Below are 21960 nucleotides of genomic sequence, written 5' to 3' on the forward strand. Positions count from 1 at the left end.
CTCAATGTCATCTTCAGTATATACAAGTGCAGAGGCTGTTTAAAAAGTGGCTTTACTGCTTCGACATAACTAATCCAGCAACACAACAGATGGTGGAAAAGCTGGTTTTTGCTTACGTTTGACTTTGGAAGCAATAAGGGCAAAACTACAAAATATGAAGACATGACAGCCGCTCTTTTCTCCAGGGTGTCCACATTTCAAAGCATGTGTATATATTAGGGGTGGGGAAAAATGGATACTGTGTAGTATGGTGATATTTTGTTTGCTAATAATGTATGGATACAGGGACAGCAGAAATCGATACTTTGTTACAAAAAGGTTTTTGTGCTCTGACTTCAGAGCATGTTGATCCTTTTTCTGAGCAAGAATCCTGACATTCCTTCACTGTCCAAATGTGTTTAACTTGTTTTTGGCAGCAATAAACATGACAGTTTACTTATTTTAATTTAAGACATGTTTTATTTTAATTAAGTTTAAAACGTTTTTATTTAATGTAAAATTATATTTTGTTTTAATTTACTTTCAAATTCTTCAGTTGCTGAAGGGGCTGCATAGTTTTCATAAACTGCATAGTTCAGAATAGCTATAATTGTACCAGATGGTTGATTCAGTTAAGTTGGACTAGACTGTAATACAAACCGTTCAGTTTGTCAACAATCAAACTGAAATGAGAGAAAGACTGAGTGTGAGACTTTGATATTAGAGAAAATGAATATTGATAAAGTTTACCTTTATGTACAGAATCTGAATATCGCAAAATATTTTTAAAAATTACAATAATATCGTATCGTGGGATGTATGGTGATTCCCACCTCTAGTATACACGGTGTCATGCAGATGTGCAGAGAGAGCAGAGACTGGTCCGAAGGTGAAATCTACAGATGTTCCTGAAGGCCTCACATGCAGTTGTAGTCAATGTGAAAGCTTAAATCTCAAACACAATGTTAGGTGGTGATAGTGTATACAAGCTGCTGTTGTCGCACATTTCATCATAAATAAATCCCTGAACATGACTCGAGTTTTTTCCATCGAAACAAGATTTTGTATGATTTTTTTAGTTGATTTAACTCAACACATGACGACAGGTCAAACTCTACACTGGCCTCAAACTTTAAGATGCTGGTTTGGACCTTTAGAGCTTTACATGTCCAATCATCCCCACAGGTCCCTGAGGTCTGGTGGTCAAGGCTTACACCCAATGGAGACGCAGCATTTTGCCACAGTGGACTCTGATCTGCCTCCCACCGACTTAAAAAGCTGCTAAAACACAACTTTAACTCTCACAGTGGCTCTGAGCTGCTATATAAATACAATTCTCTTACTTTGTTAGACGACTGTTAAATGTATCTTGAGCGATGACTAAATGTGCGTCGCTGTATTTGCTGATAAATCTGCACAAAAACTAAAAATGTAAATTTCTAAAATCCAGTATTTTTCTCAAACGTGCATCTTTGCACAGTAACTCAATGGGGTCATTTTATTATAGGTGTAACTGACACGACCTTTACACTCCACCTAAACCCAGCGGTGCGATGCTCTACCCTGTGCAAGAACAGCAGCACATGTGATCCTAAATCACACACGAGCCGGAGAGAAAGCAGAAGAAAAGGCTTTCGGTCACCGAGCGCTCGCAAACGGCTTCTGCCAACAACACATGAACTGTGGACAAACACGTTACAGCCAATCACACGGGGAGTAACTCAGACGCGCACCAATCGCCGGCAAACACATTGCCAAGCAGCCATCTTTAGTAACAGGAGCCAGGGCTGACAAGTTTGGTCTATCATTTTGAGGCCCAGAAATTCCTGCATGTCTGCATACCACAGCGTGCAAGGAGGGAGGGAGGGGAGGGAGGGGAGAGGAGGGAGAGTACAAAGTAAAAGAACGGGGGACAGAGAGGAGAAGAAAGGGAAAAGGGAGGAGGTGCAGAGGGAGGATCCTGGCCATGAGGTGGAGCATCAGAAGCAGTGAAGAGAAATGGAGAGAAAGCAAAAACATATTTTTGTCCTCTTCAGTGCTCCGTCTCAGCTGTTGTTTCTTACACAGACCAGATATCTGGACACTGCTTTCACTCGTCTCGAGGCCATCAGAGTGTAGCAAGAACTCGAGGAGAGACGGTCAACTACTCGCACTGAGATAACAGGGAGACAGCAGCAGCCATTGTTACTGTCACCACTGATATCGACAGAAGAAACGTGGTTATCAGAGCATAATTATATTTGAAAAGCAAATTTATATTGCTGTTCGAGCTATCAGGCTGGCAGTAAAGATGACAAAAGGACAGGACGACTTTTATTCTACCGGATCCGTATGACATCATCAGGACTGACAGTGAGAAGGAAGCAGGCCCAACACTAAAGCGCGGCGTGACAACACAAACACCGAAGTTTATCTTACAGGTTGCGTTCATGTGTTAAAGCGTGTCGCCCACTTTTGTTTCTGCGTAAACATTTCTTATCAGACGTGTTACGCGATAACTCGGGCAGATGGGCTCTACGAGCTCCCGATGATACAAGTCTGAACAGAAAAGTGGTTTAAAGTGCAGGTCAGAGGAAAGTACCGTCTGCACATTGGACCCGTGCCAGTCGACGTACTCGTCAGCCAAAGAGCAGGATGAGGTGGTGGGTTTCTAAATATGGAAAACTTTACTACAACCTTTAATGGCACAGCTTCCTCTGGAGCTCTGAATAATATAAGGATGACAGTGAAATCAGGAAGTTTACACTGCTTCAGAAATCATCCTGGAAAAATATGACTAAGTTTAGAGATGAAAAGTGCAGGAAGTCACTGTGGTTATGAAGAGGAGGATGACAAAAAAAACAATACTTTTTCCAGCGTTCTGCATTTAAGCGACACAGCCGGGAACATGTGCACCGCTCCACACTGGCACCTCCCGTCTTTGTGAGTCACACTGCAGCGTGTGCATGAACATATGGACCCATTTATGTGTCCGTGTTGTTGACGCTATTTTATTAGTCTTTATTTACCCAGGTAAAAAATCTCATTGAGATTAAAAATCTCATTTCCAAGAGAGACCTGGCGTCATGGCAACAAAAGTCACACACCACATCGGTATATAACATTTAAAACAAATACAATATCCCATACTGAGTATGGGATATTGTATTTGAGTAAAAGAGCTGTTCTCTCGTTCCTTTAACCCTTTAAGACCTACCATAAAACCAAGTCTGCCAGAGCTTATATTATATGTTTACATGCTGTGGAGCCATTTTTGGGAGCATTTCAAGCTGCTATACATCAATACAACCATTACAGCCTAAATTTTAATAATATGTCTGCATTAAGTGCATAGTAATTACATAAATTGCAAAAAAGTGCAATAAACTACAAAAAAATTGAAAATCGTTTTTGTTTTTTTAACATATATTTCTAGTTAGAGAAATTTAAGAGGCTTATCCCTCAAAACTGTAAATACAAAAAAGTTGCACAAAATAGTTTCCCACCACAGGAAATTTATTTTGAGTGTCTTCATAGTTTTATTTTTGAAATACACCAATTTTTATACACTGCAGGAAAAACAAAAGTAAATATTATAATGCAAATTTGCAAAAAGCAGCATATGCATCAAAATAAACTATTTCCAGCAGTGCAATATGAGTCCTAAGCATCCCAGAAACCACACAGAAAGTCATAAAGTCAAACATAACTTTTAAAAACACCAGTATAGGCTCATGAGGCCCTGATGGTAAAAAACTACATTTCTGCGAAAATGACATCACTTCCGGTTTCGGGCAGGTCATGGCGGACATGCGATAGTTCACGCTGATGGACGTAGGAAGTGTTATGAACAGCTGATCGGATCAGCAAAGCGTGTTTCTGGAATATTATGTTTTTGTTGCTGCAAGTGCTTTTTATGCAGTTTTTGCAAAGCTATATGTGGAAGGAAACTGTGACCGAGGACAAGCTGATGGCATAAGATGTAAGTACAACTCCTCCGGTTTCATATGCAAAACAAATTATTGCGCTAGCTCACGTGGTTGCAGAGCTACCGGGATTTAAAAATAGTTACGCAAAACAGAGCGTGCCCGCTCTGACTGGCTTTAAAGGGTTAAGACAGACTTAAACTCTCCCAAGTCTGATCATTTCAGTTCCTTCTGCAGATTATTCCAGGAATTCTGTTCTGATTTTTGGGACAATCAATTGTATGATATTGTGTGAACGAAGGCTGTATTGGTTGTGGGTTTTACATATATAAACACATAAATAAGATGGAACCAGCCCAAGGAGAGATTTATAGATAAAGACCAATGGGAGAGTCTGCGAATATGCAAAGATGGACATTTAGCAGCAGCATACAAAGAACAATGATGTACACGATTTCCACAGCCAGTAATAAAACGTAAAGCACAATGGTGGACAGTATCCAACCTCTTTAGGTAGCGGGCAGGTGCATTCATAAAAAGCAGGTCACCATAATCCAATGAAGGTAAAAAGGTTGCACGAATCAAATGTTTTCTCACTTGGAGAAACAGGATTGGTTTCTAAAAAAGTAACTTAGTTTTAGTTTAAACTTCGACACGAGCCTTTGAATGTGAGTCTTAAATGACAAATTCTGATCTATAATGATCCCTAGATACTTGTAAGATGTGACCATTTCAATTTCAGTTCCTTGAATTGTTTTAATCTTAGCTAACGACTCTTTGCCATTTGAGAATAACATGAACTTGGATTTTTCTGGATTTAACACCACCTTAAGTTGAGTTAAATGTTATATACGCTCACCCCAACCTCGGTGGTCCCAAATTCTCCCAGTGATCCTCCCCTGCAGTTACTAACTCATCTGAAGTTACAGAAGTATCACCTTTGACCTCAGACACAGAGGCCTAAAGACCTGTCAGCAAACACATGGCAACGATCGGTCGACGGGGAAAAATGTGTTTTCTTTGACTGGTTGGCAAACGATTGCTGGACGCTGCTGACAGATTGACTGCTAAAGCCCAATCCCCCAGGCCGGGAGACCGGTCAGCGACCCTCCGGCAACTCCGGGTCACTATGGAAACAGTTGACGGACGGTTTCTGACAGTCACCAGATGAAATTGGTCACAAAGACGTTTACGGTGGAAACCACTTCCAGCTTGCTTTGGCTGCTGCTCACCTGCAGTTGAAATCTGTAGCACAGGTGTGTCTGCAAACACTTGCCAACCAGCTGTAGCGAGTGTGAAAAGTATGACACAAACAGGAAACAGAAAATGTTCTCCTTCAAAATAAAAGTCGTCCCTTTTGAAACGTGTTGGGTGCAGCGAGGAGGCACCAGTTTGACCACACTTCAAGTTTCCACTTTGCGTGGAAGACGTCGATTTCTGTGCAAACACTAATCACAAGCAAACAGAGCAATCTGCTACCAACCAATCAGAGGCTTTCGGCACACTTTGCAACCTATTTCGCCTAGCAACAGCCAGCCACTTCTAGGAACCACTCGCCACTTGTCGGTCGCGGAATACAAATTTTTAATTTGTGACCAGTTGTTGCCAATTATCTGCTGATAGTCTCCAAGCCTGAGTGACCGGGGTCTGTAATAGGCTGACCGTCAACGCTCCCTTCACAGACACAAACACATCCTGGGTACGGCAGGACTCTAAAGGACACTCTGGGTTTTTCTGCCCGCACAGAAACCTGTTAAACAGTTTAAAGGAAAGAGGCATTTCTTTAAGGCCAAGGACACGAGAAGTGACTGATCCGAGTCTGGACAGAGCAAAGTGGAAAGAGTCGGGTTTGGAAGGACCTTCAAGGACGGCGAGGTCACATGAGGACAAACGAGTTCAGCTGAGGAGAAACAAAGTTTCATTTCCAGCACTGACGTTTGAGGTTTCTTTTTTTTTGCTACAGCGAATCAACGCGCATGTATTTATTATCAAACAGAGCTCTCACACTGTGGGAAACGGTACTTTCCCAAGGAGGTGATAAAAGAAAAGAAAAAACTCGGGAATTTTGAATGTCCAAACATTTCCCGACCCCTTCAGTCGAGCCACTCTACCACCTCAAAGCAAGGCATGAAATTCCAAGTACTTAACAGAGCGTAACCATCACGTATCGCAAACGCAGCACGCACTAATAGCCCCTAACAGGACTTTCTCAGATCACGTATGCATGAACACAGAGGATCTATGCTCCACTGAAGCCAGCAGTGTTTGTTTTTACAGCGAGTTAATGAATGTACAGGTAGGTGCTGCATCTGCTGAGGAACCCGGGACTTCTTCGAAAGCCGTCGATGGCGGAGGGAGGAGCTGACTGTTATCAGGACCCGATTATATAAAAATACTTCAGATTTAATGTTGCACGTCTGTTTGGAAATATGAGAATCAAAACTGCAATTCTGCATGTATTTGTATCCAAGCAGTGCAGAACAAAATGACCACGTTTGTCTTGTCGGTGCAGAAATGCTGAATGTCTTTTTAACAGCTGCAGCAGCAACCAGGGCCGCCTGTCACCCTGGTTTAAGTCCTCAGCTCTGTTTCACTGACACTGAGCAAATCTACATTTCTGTCCAAAACCCAAAGATTAGCCTGACATGTTAGCCTGACGTGTTAGCCTGACGTGTTAGCCTGACGTGTTAGCCTGACGTGTTAGCCTGACGTGTTAGCCTGACGTGTTAGCCTGACGTGTTAGCCTGACGTGTTAGCCTGACGTGTTAGCCTGACGTGTTAGCCTGACGTGTTAGCCTGACGTGTTAGCCTGACGTGTCCGCTGCGTCATGACTGCAAAATGTAAAAGGACAAAAGTCCTTCAGACATAAATATGAATAAAGTCGTCTCTCATGGTCGTTGCAATCAGAATTTTCCAAAGTTGCATCAAAAGCAAACCGCTAATGCGTGAAAACAGAACAAAGTTGGCTTCAGCAATCATTTAGTACCAATACATTTAAGGTTAAAGGTCAAAACAGCCTTCACTGAGCATGTCAGCGCTATGTCAATTGTTACAATGTCCTGCGGTTATATTTGTCACCTGTCAGCACGTTGGGACAACTCTATGACGGCGGGCTACTGTTGATCACGGCGAGTTTTACTGCTGCCAGTATTTATACGGTTCTATTTATGACGGCCAACGTGAGTTTTAGATATTTGGAACGAAGACATGGTGTGTGTGAGGATGTCAGGAGGGCGGCCTCATTTTCTGGACCAGCTCTGCGAACCTGTTTGTGGTTTAAAGAACATTTAGCAGTGATGTGACAGCTCAGAGCGAGGGGATGGATGGTGGCCCTGAAAGGTCAAACTCCAAGCAGAGAAAAGTGCTGCAAAAAGCAGACAAAACACAACGGAAAGGAAAACACAGAGCGCAACAGAAGTGTTTCTGGGGGCACATTAATGTGACGGACCTGACAGAAACCTAAAGACCCAAACACTCTGAAGAGGCTGAAGGTTCATCGGTACAAGTCTCAATGATGATTTTTCCTACTTATGTATTTGTGATATATTCATCACCTGCTGTGTTTTCTATGCTTTTGCAGCCTTTGACCCCTCAGGACCACCGTAGAATAGAGAATACTCACTAACAAATGTGTTTCTGATGTCAGAGCTAGAAACAGCGGTCACCTGATCGATTCTCTGCAGGGCTCTGATCATTTGACTGATCTTCCCTCTCCATCCACCACCCTCACAAGTACACAACCCTTCCTTCAATTCTCCAGCTTTTCCCCGGATCTGTACAGCAGTAGGAAGTACTTCAGGACAAAGGCAGGAAGTAATGAGGAAGTCCCTTCAGACGCTCAGGCTGCAACAACTGTTTGCTTGCCAGCAGGCTTTCCTACACAGGGAAACACATTCGAGTGACACACGCAGATAAACCACTGTTGTCCTTCTCAGTCTCCAGCTGCACTGATTTAACAAATGATAAACGTGAGTTTAAAAACAAAACATGAAAGCAGCATGAATGCTCGTGCTCAGAAGCCCCGCCCTCTCCTCACTATATGAGCTACTACTGTTTCTGCTAGCAGCCCGGCTCATGACGTGGGAGCGGCGTCAGTGTGCTTAGTCTGCAGCCATGTATTTGTGTGTGTGTGTGTGTGTGTGTGTGTGTGTGTGTGTGTGTGTGTGTGTGTGTGTGTGTGTGTGTGTGTGTGTGTAGCAGGATGTGCAAGTGCCAGTCCATTGATGAGCAAGCAGAGAGAGGAGAGGGAGGAGTTTTCCTGATATCCCGGGGCGCTCAGCTAGCGCTACTCTGTACTCATGAATGCACAAATGGAGGCTGGGGGAAGTGCGCGCACACACACACACGCACGCACGCACGCACACACACACACACGCACGCACACACACACACGCACGCACGCACGCACGCACACACACACACACACACGCACGCACGCACGCACACACACACGCACGCACGCACGCACACACACACGCACGCACGCACGCACACACACACACACACACGCACACACACACGCACACACACACACACACATGCATGCACACGCACGCACACACACACGCACGCACGCACGCACACACACACACACACACACACACGCACACACACACACACACACACGCACACACAGAACTGATGCCAGCTTATCAAAGTTAATTTGGATTTGTTAACAAGCTGCCGGGGAGGAAAGCAGGAGCTCTGCTACCTCTCCCATCTGTCTGTTCCTGCGCTCCCCTCTTCCTCCTCTCTTAGCGTTGCCTCTTGCACTCTTTGTCCCTTATAAGATATTAATGGTAATCCATCACTACAGCGAGTGAGTGCGTGTACTGATGTAATGCAAGCCGCTACGGGGAAGCTTTAACCATCGCAAACAGAGTCGGAGAGAAGCGTTCCTGTTTCTATGGCAACAAACGAGAACATGTGCGACGCACTCGGATTTGTTTCACTATCAGGACGGCCTCAGTCGTGCTTTGATCGAGAACTGATTATTATTTGCATCCTATCGTTGGCGATGAACAAAACGCCATCTTTGATTTAATCACTGGAGTTGCAGCGAGTTGGGACTAAAGAGCATCTAGAAAACTGGACATTTGTAATCTTCTGTAAACCAAATAAACCTTCAGAAACTCTGAGCGTTTGAGATTAACCGTTTAGAGCTCGGCAGGATGCATAAAACAGCGCATCACGCAAACATCACCGTATGTTACGAGCGCAGGCAAATCCTCCACTTTCTGCTTCGTCTTACTGCGTACAAGTTATTTATTTAACCACTTCCAGGCAGCCGAGCTAATTCCAGTGAGGGAGAGGAGGAGAGCAGGAGGAGGAAAACATCTGGGTCACAGTTCAAGTCGCCCGGGCGACTGCTGACTGACTATTTGTTGCATTTCCCAAACAGCTTTGACACAAATACGGCCGTCGGGTGTTTACTCCATACATTTGTTCTTTTCCCTCCTCGTGGTGCACTCGTCCCAACTGTTGTTGACAGAGGGTGTGTGTGTGTGTGTGTGTGTGTGTGTGTGTGTGTGTGTGCTCGACAGGTGACTGCAACGCAGCAGGCATATAAGACAAACAACTCGCCTTCTCCTCCAGATGGAGGCTTGTGTGTTGAGAGCAGTGACTCAGTAAATGTGCAAAGGTTGTCGCTTTTTAACGAAGCATCTGAACGCACGTGAGAGTTGTAACAGTTTGCACTGAATCCACATGGGAAGCTTATAAACTGATACTTCAGCAGGGCAGCAGCTCTCTGCTGCACAGCTCCATCATGACCCGATGATGCACCACTGACACGTGTGTCAACACAAACCATTGAAATATAGATAAAAACACACACACGTTGTTCCCTTAAAGCTTTTAACAGAACCGACACACTTTGTGTTTGTGTCCACGTCGTCTCCGTGTCTCTGACTTTAACAGCTAATTACGAACAGCAGCTGCAGGAAAACTCCTTCGTTTACCTTTCATTAGAAACAACTGCAGAAACTAAATCAACTGAAAACAGCTGAGAAGGATCGAGAGAGAGAGCGCAGGCGAGCAGAGCGCAGGCGAGCGGCGCTCGGTTGAGCCCCTCCATCCTTAACCATCATTTCTGTCTCCCTGTAGCCGCCTGTAACTGGGCCGCTCACCTCTTTGGCATAAGTGTGTTTGTGGCTTTCGAGTGTGTGTTTGTGCGTGTACCTGGGAGCCACACTTGAAATGCGCCGCCATGTTTGTTTTGCTCTGTTTATTTTGCCCCCCCGATCTGGACCATGTCTTATCCCGACCGACGCTCCGGCTTCATTTGATAGCATGAGAAGTAAAGCCCACGAGCTGCAGCTAAGACACTCGTGTGCTCAGTGCACGTAAAACACATGAATTCAATATAACGCACTCGTTTTTTAAAAGAAACATTGTGACACACGAGGAAACGTTCGTACTCTTATCTGTATGTGCAAAGATTTCTGCAGCATCGGGTTTCTTGGCCGTGCAAAGTAACTTCTGAAGTCTTTTAAGTACAAAAATACCTGGTGCACCGTTGCCAGGACACCACTCTGGCAATAAACACACACAAACAGAAAAATGACACCAACTTGGTTAACTCTGAAACCTCACACTGGCTTTTTCCTCTTTTGCAAAGAACAAAGCGTACACACATGCCCACAGCGACATGCTAAAATCCCCTCTGCACTGTTTTACTCCCAGTGAAAACACCTGCGTGCTTCAGCTGCTCTCACAGCTTTACTGGTTTTCAGACGTCTGTGTCACAGAGTTGAAAGCGCCGCTGCTGGGCCATGTCCAACTTGAATTCGACTCTGGTCAGGAGGACCACGAGGTCATTTCAGATGACGCAGCTGGATCCATTTAGAAACACCGTTACCTGCGGCGGCCTCGAAGGGGCACGGGTAATCCGTCGCTACGAGATGAAGCTGCGTGCATCTGAAAACAATGGCAGCAAACAACAAAGCGTGGGCAGAGTGAACTTTGACCCAAAAAGCTTTCCATCCTCCTGGTTGTGTGGATGTTTTCGTGTGTGCGAGTTGTGCAAGCAGAGGCTGGTGTGGTTGAACACAGCGTGCCAGGCCTCGGCTGCAGATAGAGCTTATCTAAACAGGAGATCGACTGTTTGCTCCTGTTCGCTCGCCGCCGCTTCCCTTTGTTTCCGCTCGCTTTGCCTCCTTTTCCTTACTCAGTTCAGACACCTGTGAATATCTGTGTCTCCTCTCAGTCAAACAGCTTTCTTCTGACTTTTCTGGGTGAATTTAAACCACTTTCGAGTGATATTTATTCCACAGTTCTGTGCAAAAGTCTTGAGTCGCCCCTTTCGTGTCATTTCTTTTTTTAAAGGTGGTCTTGAGGAGTAGTTCTCCAGGCCTCGTGGAGCTCCGTAAACATTGTCCTTTGGACATTTTCAGTCCTTTTACCTGACTGTTTTCCACGGAATCGTTTAACCCAGTGGTTCTTAACCTTGTTGGAGGTTGAACCCCACCAGTTTCATATGTGCATTCACTGAACCCCTCTTTAGTGAAAAACAAAATATGATTTTTTCAAATTCAAGACATAGATATGTTTTTTACTGGTGCACAAAATGAGCCATGCATGTCACGGCGGAGGCCGAACCCCTAGGATTCGATCGAACCCAGGTTAAGAACCACTGGTTTAACCACAGAAAGGCGCCCGACTCGAGGCGTGAAACGGTGTCATGTCCACGCATAACAGAAAACTTAGCAAAGAACAGTTTTTTAAATTATATTGTCACAAAAATGAAACTACAGAAGAACAGTGAGTGATTCTGAAATAGCCATCAGTCAAAGGTAGGACACGTCTTAGCATTTAAGTGTCCTTGAAAAAAATCGGAGGAAACTGGAGCACGAGAGCAAAAACGGCGGGTTTAAAAATAAAAATCAGTATTCGACAGTCACGGCGCATTTTCACACAGTTTTACACGTTTCAATAAATCTCAGATGAAAAAGTTCCAAATCAAAGCAGGTCCGTGTACGTCATCACTTTACTTATCTTGAAACATGTGGGTGCAGATTATCATCATACCTACACACCTCGTCACAGATGCACAAGCACCACTGATCCGACACCGTTTCCGTTTCCTTTCCAGAGGAGTGTGTGTGAGCTGCATCCGTCTTCCTGCCAATCCCATACTTGAGCACTGTCAGAGATTACTTTACTTAAAAACCCTCAGCAGAGACACAGTTACTCTTACGCAGGGTCCTGCACGGAGCTGCAGGTAGAAACTAGGTGCAGAAAACCTGCCGATCGCTGCAGGACTCCAGAGCATCAGCTGGAAACAGACTGTTCATGCTACCGTTGGTCAGAAAGCAACCGACTGAGAAACAACTGTAGCAGAGCTGCACATCTGAAGCTGCACATCTGAAGCTGCACATACAAACAAACTAAACACGCACAGCAGAAACACACAAACAGTACGAACCTCAGAGGTCATACATGCGGTTTGAACAGGTTATTTAGGGGCTCAAAGTTCATGTCTTGAGGTGCAAACTCTCCCATACGCATCCACACACACACACACACACACACACACACACACACACACACACACACACACACACACACACACAGTGTACGATCAGAGGAATGCAGGCTCTCTCTGGCTCTTACCTAAGGCCACTGCAACCCTATAAAAACACAACAAAAACAACCCCACAGTTTCCACTCACACATAAACTTTAATGCCCCGTCTAATGTTCCTCTGCTCCGCACCCGTGCACGTGTCTACGCTCACGCACGTCCAAGTTCGTAAACTGCCAGCGTTCATTCACAGAAGCCCTCGTTAGTTTCTCCGTCACGCTGCGGATCTGCAGCTGCATCTGCATCAGTATCGAACGGATACAAAACGCCCTGCTGACACTGCGCTGCTGTTATCATCACGGCTGCAGATGCAGGTCGGTGAATAATATTTAAGGAAACAGACGAGCACGTGTTTGCAGCTCCTGCAGCCTGTGGCGATGTAGCTCTCTTAGAGCAGAGCAGTATATCAGCCATACATCAGCGTTCACGCATCACCCCTGTGTGTGACACACACGCTGCTGCAGCGCTGCAGGCGCTGCATCATATTCTAGAAACGGCTCCAGCTTTGACACCCAGCTCGTCACTAAACTGGTGTCACGTTGGGCAGAGCGCAGCGTCAGACCTGAAGCAACAGATGTGCTCACGTCTGTGTCAGTGGGCTTTTTGTTTGTGCTGTTTTTAACCCTTTAAGACCGACCATAGAACCAAGTCCGCCAGAGCTTATATTATAATGCAAATTTGCAAAAAAGCAGCATATGCATCACAATAAACTATTTCCAGCAGTGCAATATGAGTCCTAAGCATCCCAGAAACCACACAGAAAGTCAGAAAGTCAAACATAACTTTTAAAAACACCAGTATAGGCTCATGAGGCCCTGATGGTAAAAAACTACATTTCCGAGAAAATGACGTCACTTCCGGTTTCGGGCAGGTCATGGCGGACATGCGATAGTTCGCACTGATGGACGTAGGAAGTGTTATGAACAGCTGATCGGATCGGCAAAGCGTGTTTCTGGAATATTATGTTTTTGTTGCTGCAAGTGCTTTTTATGCAGTTTTTGCAAAGCTATATGTGGAAGGAAACTGTGACCGAGGACAAGCTGATGGCATAAGATGTAAGTACAACTCCTCCGGTTTCATATGCAAAAAACATTATTGAGCTAGCTCACGTGGTTGCAGAGCTACCGGGATTTAAAAGTAGTTACGCAAAACAGAGCGTGCTGCTCTGACCGGCTTTAAAGGGTTAATGGACACAGCTGTTTATACAGGGTTAACCTAATCAGCTGTGCAGTAAATATGGATTCTACTGGACTGATCACATGACTCACCGTGCATTTAAAAACAAACAGTTGTTATTTATTTCATCCTGGACCCTCAGGTCAACATTTTGAGTACCTCCTCCTCCTCCTTTAGAGACAGCCCTTCGTCTTTTTGAGCAGCAGGTAGGCTGTTTAAAAACCTGCGTGTCAGCACTTATGTACCTGCAAACTCTGATGTCAGAGTTCAGGAGTGATGTCACGAAAAATCCAGGAAACAGAATTCCTTTTGGTTCTTGGCGAGGTGGAGCATCACTAACAACAAAACACTTCAGAAACACATTCGTGGATCAAACCGACTCGCTGCTGTGCACGTGACGTCTTTAATGAGTCAGAGTTTACAGTTTTCATTTCGTTTAGATTCAGCACCGCCATCTTGGATTGGAACGGCGCTGGTCTGCTGAGAGTGGCGTTCCACAACATTTCTGACTGGAAGCTCGGAATTTATGACTTCCAGCTTATTCAGGAAAGCACCGTTAGGGCAGCTGTGGGATCATTACAGGCCAACATCATCACCTCAAACCCAGTAAAAAGCTGCACTGTGAGTTTAAACTGATAGCAGCCACGTCCCGTCGGAGAACGATCTGCACTCAGCTTAAGTCAAACTATCATGTTTGAGAGGAAGACTGAGACGTGGAGAAAGGCACTTCCTGCCTTATTTTCCTGACAGTAAGACCTGGCAGACAATCGAGGAGGCGGGGCTACGGGCCAGCTGCAGCAGTCGATGTTGGAGTATAAACACGGCCGAGGTTGGCACGCTTTGAAGGCGAGCCCGTCTGTCAGACACGAGACAGAAAAATGCTTAAAAAAATAAAAACCAACACAGGCTATAATCGCCTTCAAAAATAATAAGCATCCTCTCAGCGAGTCTGACAATAGAGGACGATCTGTGTTTATGGTAGGAGAGAGCGAGCGGCTGCAGCCGGAGCAAACCCACACATGTTCTTTTGGTTTTGTTACTTTTTTACTAAACATTGAAACTATTTTGTAACAAACGTTCACCTCAGCTCTGAAAGGGCATCTCATCCCATAACGCCTGCTTTAGTTTCCTGTTCTCAGCACCTTCACACGAAGCAGATCCCGATCCTGTAATTAATCACTTGCACACATCGAATGCTAATCAGAGGGCGTGGCCACGACCCCTGGCAGGAATCATCACGTGTGCACGTTTAACGACCGATCACAAACACTTACTTCTCTGGCAGTGACTCTGTGACCAGCATCGTCCCCTGAAGTGTCCGTTGATGGTGCTCTGAGGGCAGATGGTCTGACCTTGGGCTATGCCCGGACACACGTCTCCACACTCTCGCTCATTCTTATTGGCCACGATGAAGTTGTCCTCCACCGAGTCCAGGATCTTGGACCAGTCCAGAGTGGCGAGGTAACACAGGTCCGGGTTCTTCTCGATCCTCACGGCGCCCCGGGTGATGTTCATGAGGCTGTACAGGCCCATCTCCTTCATCTGCAGCATCTCGTAAAGCACGAACGCGTAGTTGAAGAAGAGGTTGTTGCCGCGGATCACCGTCAGGTTGGGGAACAGATCGCTGAGCGTCTCGAGGCCGTAGACCCTGAACAGCAGCACGTAGTCCGTCACCACTCGCAGCTTCGGGTAGCTCAGGCCGCGGAAGTCCTCCGTCCGGGTCTTAAACATGAGCAGGATCTTCAGGTGGCCCTCGATGATGGTGCAGTTCTCCAACGACTGGAGGTTGGTCACGTTGTTCCGGATGTCCTTGCTCGAGCAGACTGAAAGGAGAGAGAGGGAAGCGCATAAGAAACAAGCAAGTTTCACTTAATAGAAGCTTATTACTCCTTTATTAATGTTCCTTAAATAAGAAATGTTCAAATGTGCTTTTGATACAGAACAATCAGTTTTCACAGATTTTCCATGGATGTCGTTTCTCACACACGGCAGCACGCAGCAGGTCATTTGTGACTTTATACTGGAAATGCTGTTTGTGACTGAAGCGAGGGCGCCGCACAGGTCAGGTGAACGCAGCACAATATTTGCTTATTATATTCATCCCTGTCATCACGGCGCCGATGAAAACTGTTTGCAGGACATTTGCATCCTTCAGAGAGATGTTCATTTGGCTTTAATTCACATCAATTAGCCGACTGTGGCAGGCTGAACAGACAAACGTGTCCTCAGTTTGCAGCTGCATCACAACAACTGGATGTGAACATCAGTACAAACTTCTTTCTCCCAGTTTCAGCCACAAAACCAGCGCCGATCTGCATCAAGGTGAAGAAAGACATTCATGAAGCGGCCACTCGAGTCCGAAAATCAGACTCTCCGCAACTGCCTCCCTCTCTGACACACACACACACACACACACACACACACACACACACACACACACAGTCTCATTGGCTATAGCAGTATTATTGTACAGCAGCGTTTGATCGAGCGCAGCAGCCTAGGGCTGCTCAATTAATCGAATTTTAATCTCGATTACGATCTGGGCTTTCAACGATCATTAAAAATGACCGAGCCGATTATTAGCCCCTCCCTCGTGCTTTACTCTCGCGCTGCTCCGTGTGGCAAATCGAGCGCACCTCTCTGCATTTCCAACACGCATCACAACAATTAAGAGCAGCGGTCTCCAACCTTTTTTGCGCCACGGACCCGTTTATGCCCGACAATATTTTCATGGACCGGCCTTTAAGGTGTCGCGGATAAATACAACAAAATAAAACTAGTACCGGTACCGAAAAAAAGAAGATTTATTCATAACACACATGAAAAGACCCAGGAAAACCGAGTAAACGATAAAAACGATAACAAAATAACGCTGAAAACCGATAAAAACCCTGAAAACTATACATTTCACACCTGAGCCTCAACTCTCGCGGCCCGGTACCAAACGACTCACGGACCGGTACCGGTCCGAGGCCCGGGGGTTGGGGACCGCTGATTAAGAGGACCCGAGGGAAGCTCGGAAAGCTCAGCAGAAGTTATTTGGAGAGGAGAGGGACTGCTGTTGGTGAAAAGAGGTAAAAAACTTGAGTGGTGTGGAAACATTATGGGTTCAGAGTCAGACGTGGATCAAGTAGACACAGTGTGTAAACTTTGCTACAGTGTCGTAGCTGCACCACAGAGCAACACAGCAAAGTTCACTAAACATAGATGTTTACATTTATTTCTTATATTGCAAACATTTGCACTGTTATCAGCATTTGCACTATTTTATATTATTTTTTGACAATCTTTAAAGTCATTATTCAACACATTGTTATTGTTGAATAAATATCGTCAAATAATCGAGATCTCAGTGAAAATAATCGTGATTATCATTGTTGCCATAATCGAGCAGCCCTACAGCAGCCACGAGGTTAACAGAAACGATCCACTCTTCAGCTGGTGCAGACTCAAGCTTACGTTTAGACAAACGCATGCGCGCATCAGAGGAGAATTCATCAGCAGTAACTTTGGCAGAGATGTGCAGAGTTTCTCGCTCCACATAATAACACATTAAAGGCAAATTACAGGAGGAAGAAACACTTCGTCGTTCTGATTATGCGAGACAGGTGTAACGATGAAAACAGTATTTCTGTTGTTGACGTGACAAAGCAGGTCTCCAGGTCGGCAAAGCGGCCACAAAAACAACAACACTGCCATTTGCAAACCGACAGCTGTCACGCGACAGAAACCAGCTCGCACACCTTTACTGGACAGAAAGCTTTGCATCAAATCTACACCCCAGCCTCAAACACAGCCCGTTCTCCTTAAACGTCCTGTTTCTTTGAACTGCCTGCAGCACAAATGCCAGGAATAAGCAGAGCGTGGATGTTTCTCCACCAGAGCAGGTGTTTCGTTCACATGAACAGACTTGCTGTGTAAAGAGGAAGAGATGTGATTTACTGGGCCACACGGTGACACAGAGGATGACGGCAGAGTCTGCCCTGTTGCCACGCCCATTTACATTTCACGAGCACGCCCATTAAACTCAGTAGTTGTGAGACATAAAATCCTAATTTGCTCCCTCGACTTAACTATGCATGGACTGTATCAGCCATGACAGCAGCGTCACGGCCTAAAAACAGATGGTCGTGGACATAAACAGCACCGACTGATTCAAAGGCAGCCGCCTGACAGACGATAAAAAATCCTTTAAACACTTTAGTGACAGAAAAAAAGAAAAAAACTCTTCCCCATACTCAGAGTAAAGGAAGCTCGTACTAATTCATGCTAATTATTCGCTCTGCTAATGTTTCAGTTAATGTAGACGTTTCCTTTAGGAGAACATGAGCCTCACAGCCAGGCTTGCGCTTGCACGCACCGCGCTGCTCTCAGTCGCTCATCAGCCTCAGAGCTCCGTGCATCTAACTGCGTGAACCCTCATCACAACGCCAATAATAAGACGTCAATAACACTGAACCCTGAATCCCAAAATAGGGAAGATTTATTGCAGTGCATTGATTGGAAACTGACTTCTCACCTGAGCACGCCATTTCCCCAGGTGTGAGCTAACCATTAACTCACCATTTGGTTAATGGTTAGCATGAAAAACATGTCAACAATTCAGGTTCAACCTACGACCAGAATCACACATCAACAAAGTGGCTGCTTATAACACAGAGCCAGTAAAACCAGTAAATACTGAACCACATTTACTACAGAGTCACGCTGCTGAGAGGGGCAGGTCGAGTTAAACTTTGACTTCCCTTCCTCCGACAACAAAGACTGAACAGTAAAAATATCTGATGCCATATCTGCAGTGGCGTTACGCTTGTTTGCAGTAACTCCTTCAGAGAAACACAGAGTGCAGAAAAAGATGCTTTCTTCCAGGCGAGACTCGAGTAAGACGAACGTCAATGCAGCAGGAGAAAGAATGTGTCGAGCTTTAAAAGAAACAAGTAAAAGCAAAATAGAATCTGTAACATTAAATAATTCATCTCCACGTATCCACTGGCCAGTACGCACATTTTGTGCTTCACCTATAAATCACATCCTTCGCTGTCTTTAGCTCAGTGCTGAGATTGCTTCCAGTGAGAAGACGCACAACAAGCTCAGAGAACAACAAACTGTGCAGCTACATGTATCCACATTTGTGTGGACGCAGCCTCCACCAGCTCAACTTTGTACTTCCCCCTGCGGCGAGCCGGCAGCCAAAAACAACTCATAAAAGTAGTCAATAAATCCATTTGAACTGTTAAGCATCTCATCAGATAACACTCGAGTTTGAAACAACAACAGTAACTCAATCAGCGAACCGGTGTGGCTTGACCACGCCTCGGCGCAACCTGCATCGCAAAACACCAAAACAGGCAACTTCCTCGGCCGTGCGGCGGTTGCTGTAAGTCGCAGTGATAACAGCAACCTTACACCTCTCTCTGCCCCTCCCGCCTTATCTCACGGACACATCGAACAGACCCACAGGTCACCCGCTTGCTGTCAGCCTGCAGCACTAACCGGATACCTATTGTGAAACACAACAACATAACAAACTGTTACGCAACTGCACAGGGGCCAGGGTGCAACTCCCCCCTGCCCAAAGTTATCTTCAAGTCACACCGAGAGGACTCGAGCCTGACCCTTTACACATGGAGGGCTCTCTTTATAAACAGCGCAGGTAAGAAATACACGAGAGGCAGTGAGGCCTTTCTGCTCGCCCGGCATGCTGACATGCTTCCTGTTAGAGAAGCTTCACTGACACAAAGAAATGTTAGAGGGCCATGAGGGCAAGCAGCACATGGACGTGCACAGAGCCTCTATTGCAAAATGGAGTCTTGCTTTCAACTGACAGGAGTGAATGCTGGGGGGTCGAGGCGACAAGAGGGAGGAACAGCAGTTTGGGGCTGGTTGTTAGAGCCCCTGTGTCTGTAGTCTTCTCCTCCCAGGTTTGGTAGCAAGGAGATCCAGGAGTGAGCCAACAGGGAGAGGAGGGGGCGTGGCTAGAAGGAAAGGGGGTCCATGGAAAAAAAACAAGGGGTGAAGGGGGGGCAGAAAAACGGTGGGAGGGAAGCAGGGGATGGGGGGGTGAAAGTGTAACCTGAGCCCAGACAGGAACGCAGAGTGACGTAAGGGACCTACAGGACGGTTGGTGATCACATGCATGAATGAAGAGCAGCTATGCACACACACACGCATGCACGCACTAGGGCTGCCACAAACGATTATTTTGATAGTCGACTACTCACCGATTATTTTGCGATTAGTCGACTAATCAGATCATCATCCATTGGACGTAAAACGTACAGCTTATTGCACCAGCAGCATCTGCTCTTATATAACTATCATTAGCTTACAGCTTTAAGTGTTTAAGGTATGTGCTAACTAAAAATAAAGACAAGATGATAGTTTATTAAATTTTAATGAAATTTACAGATTGTTTCAGTGAAGTTTAATAAACTCCTTGCTATCTAAAATATAACAGGACACCAGAGTAAATTCTCGAGCATCTCACACTTCTGATAATCAGCTGTCTGCTTGACGTTTATTCAGCTGTGTAAAAACTATAACTTTAATCTCAGCCAAACCGATTTACTCAGGAACAAATAAAACACTGAAAAAAGCCAAACAATAACATTTTTAAGTTATCTAAGTGACTTATATATCATGTTTAACCTGAGTAGCGAAAGATGGCGGTAGGTTTGAAGACGATTTGACGGGAGTCCGGTGTTCTCACGGCTCTAGTTAGCCTAGCCCCCGGCTAGCTATCGAGCTAGTGGCTAACAGACGTCTCCGAAAACGTCGGAGCGCTTTTGAAAATATGTGGTGTCTTGATAAACTGAGCAGATATTTGAGGTTTACACAGCTACATTCTCGCCTGAAAATATGTTAAACGTTTATTTTGTGACCCAGAAAGAATAATAAGAGTAATATTAAAACTAACTAGCTACCGCCATTGTTGGAAACTGAGCTGGGCTGCGCTATGAATTCTGGGACACAGCTTCTTCTTCTTCTTCGGGGTTTAACGGCAGCTGGCATCCTTGTACATGCAGTGCTGCCATCTTCTGTTTCAGTCCGTTATTACACTCTTAAATCCTACTACTTATTCCTGCGTCTTTTGGGATCTTACAAAGCTTCAAACGACGCGTCGACTATTAAATCAGTCGTCGACGATTTTGATAGTCGACGCAGCCCTAACACGCACACACACATGCGCACACGAGAGCCCTACCCAAGTTCATCTACAACACATAAAAACATCACAAAGGTTTTAGAATATTTAAATATTTATTTCTATTTAAAGTATAAATAAAAGGATTCAACAGGTTCAATAAATCCACATTTTCATTTAGCATTTGGACACTTCTGGTGTGTTAAAGAACACAACAAATAAAACCCAATAAAACGAATGCAGGTGGGACAATGACCGAGATCCCTCTACAGCCCACACCGACACAGAGGACCACCCACCAGGGAACAGCCTGGTGCCCTCACTACACGTACAGCATCTCATAATTACAATAACAACCCAATCAGCCGCTAATGAACAGGGGGGGGGGATAACAGAGCGCTGGCTGAAATGTTCTGTACCACACTGCAGACCTCTATAGGAGACATGTGGGCCATCCACCCGCCTGCCTTGTCTGTTTGACACTTAATTTGGCAGCAGGAATGAAGAGGAGGAGGGAGGTATATTTGAGGGGGGGGTGTCAAACAAACAGAAAGAGCAGAGAGAAGCTTGGATTTTAAGTGAAGTTGGTGTGTTACAGCCTTTAAAAGGAGATTAAAGGATGAATCAGAAAGTTTGTCCTCTTGTTGCTTGAGCAGTTATGAGGCTTATCAAAGTGAATCAACTGTTGCAGTTTAGTCGGTGGTTTCTGTTGCTTTAATGATAGTTTGGGAGCATCGGGAAGAAGCAGAGGATTATCTAGGAACAGCTTCAGAGGTTCTGATATTCCCATGTTGGTGTTAGTGTCCAGGATTAACGTCGCAACCAACCAATGACGTGTGGCTATTCAGTTAGCATGAGCCTAGCTAATAGCTAAAAGCTAATGCTGTGATGAGTGAGCCAAGTTTGGCTAACAACAAACCGAACTTGATACATTTATTATATTCTATAAATTAACATAGAAAACACCGTTTTTACCTACATCGCAGACCTATGACATCACAGCAACATGACTGGTCAATGCTGGATTAACACCAAACACACCACAATCCTGCCTCAATACAAACAAACCTGATTTTTCTTTAGCTAAACACCAAATAACTCAATATATAAGTTATGAAGGACAACATATGACCTGTGCTGAGTCACAGTAAACTCTGACAGCTTTAAATCAG

The 21960-nt window shown here is 45.2% G+C and overlaps 1 protein-coding gene across 1 annotated transcript in view; it reads right to left on the bottom strand.

Moving 5' to 3' along the window:
- insrb (insulin receptor b) overlaps window positions 1–21960 on the bottom strand; it is an 81066-nt gene that overhangs the window by 46123 nt on the left and 12983 nt on the right. The window contains exon 2 of the mRNA XM_087836913.1: window positions 14919–15467. Coding sequence (XP_087693039.1) covers window positions 14919–15467 — 549 coding nt within the window. The remainder of the gene's footprint in view (window positions 1–14918; window positions 15468–21960) is intronic.

The sequence above is a fragment of the Neolamprologus brichardi genome, chromosome 23, assembly GCF_056152115.1.
Source record: "Neolamprologus brichardi isolate AB-2024 chromosome 23, ASM5615211v1, whole genome shotgun sequence".
Classification (NCBI taxonomy): domain Eukaryota; kingdom Metazoa; phylum Chordata; class Actinopteri; order Cichliformes; family Cichlidae; genus Neolamprologus; species Neolamprologus brichardi.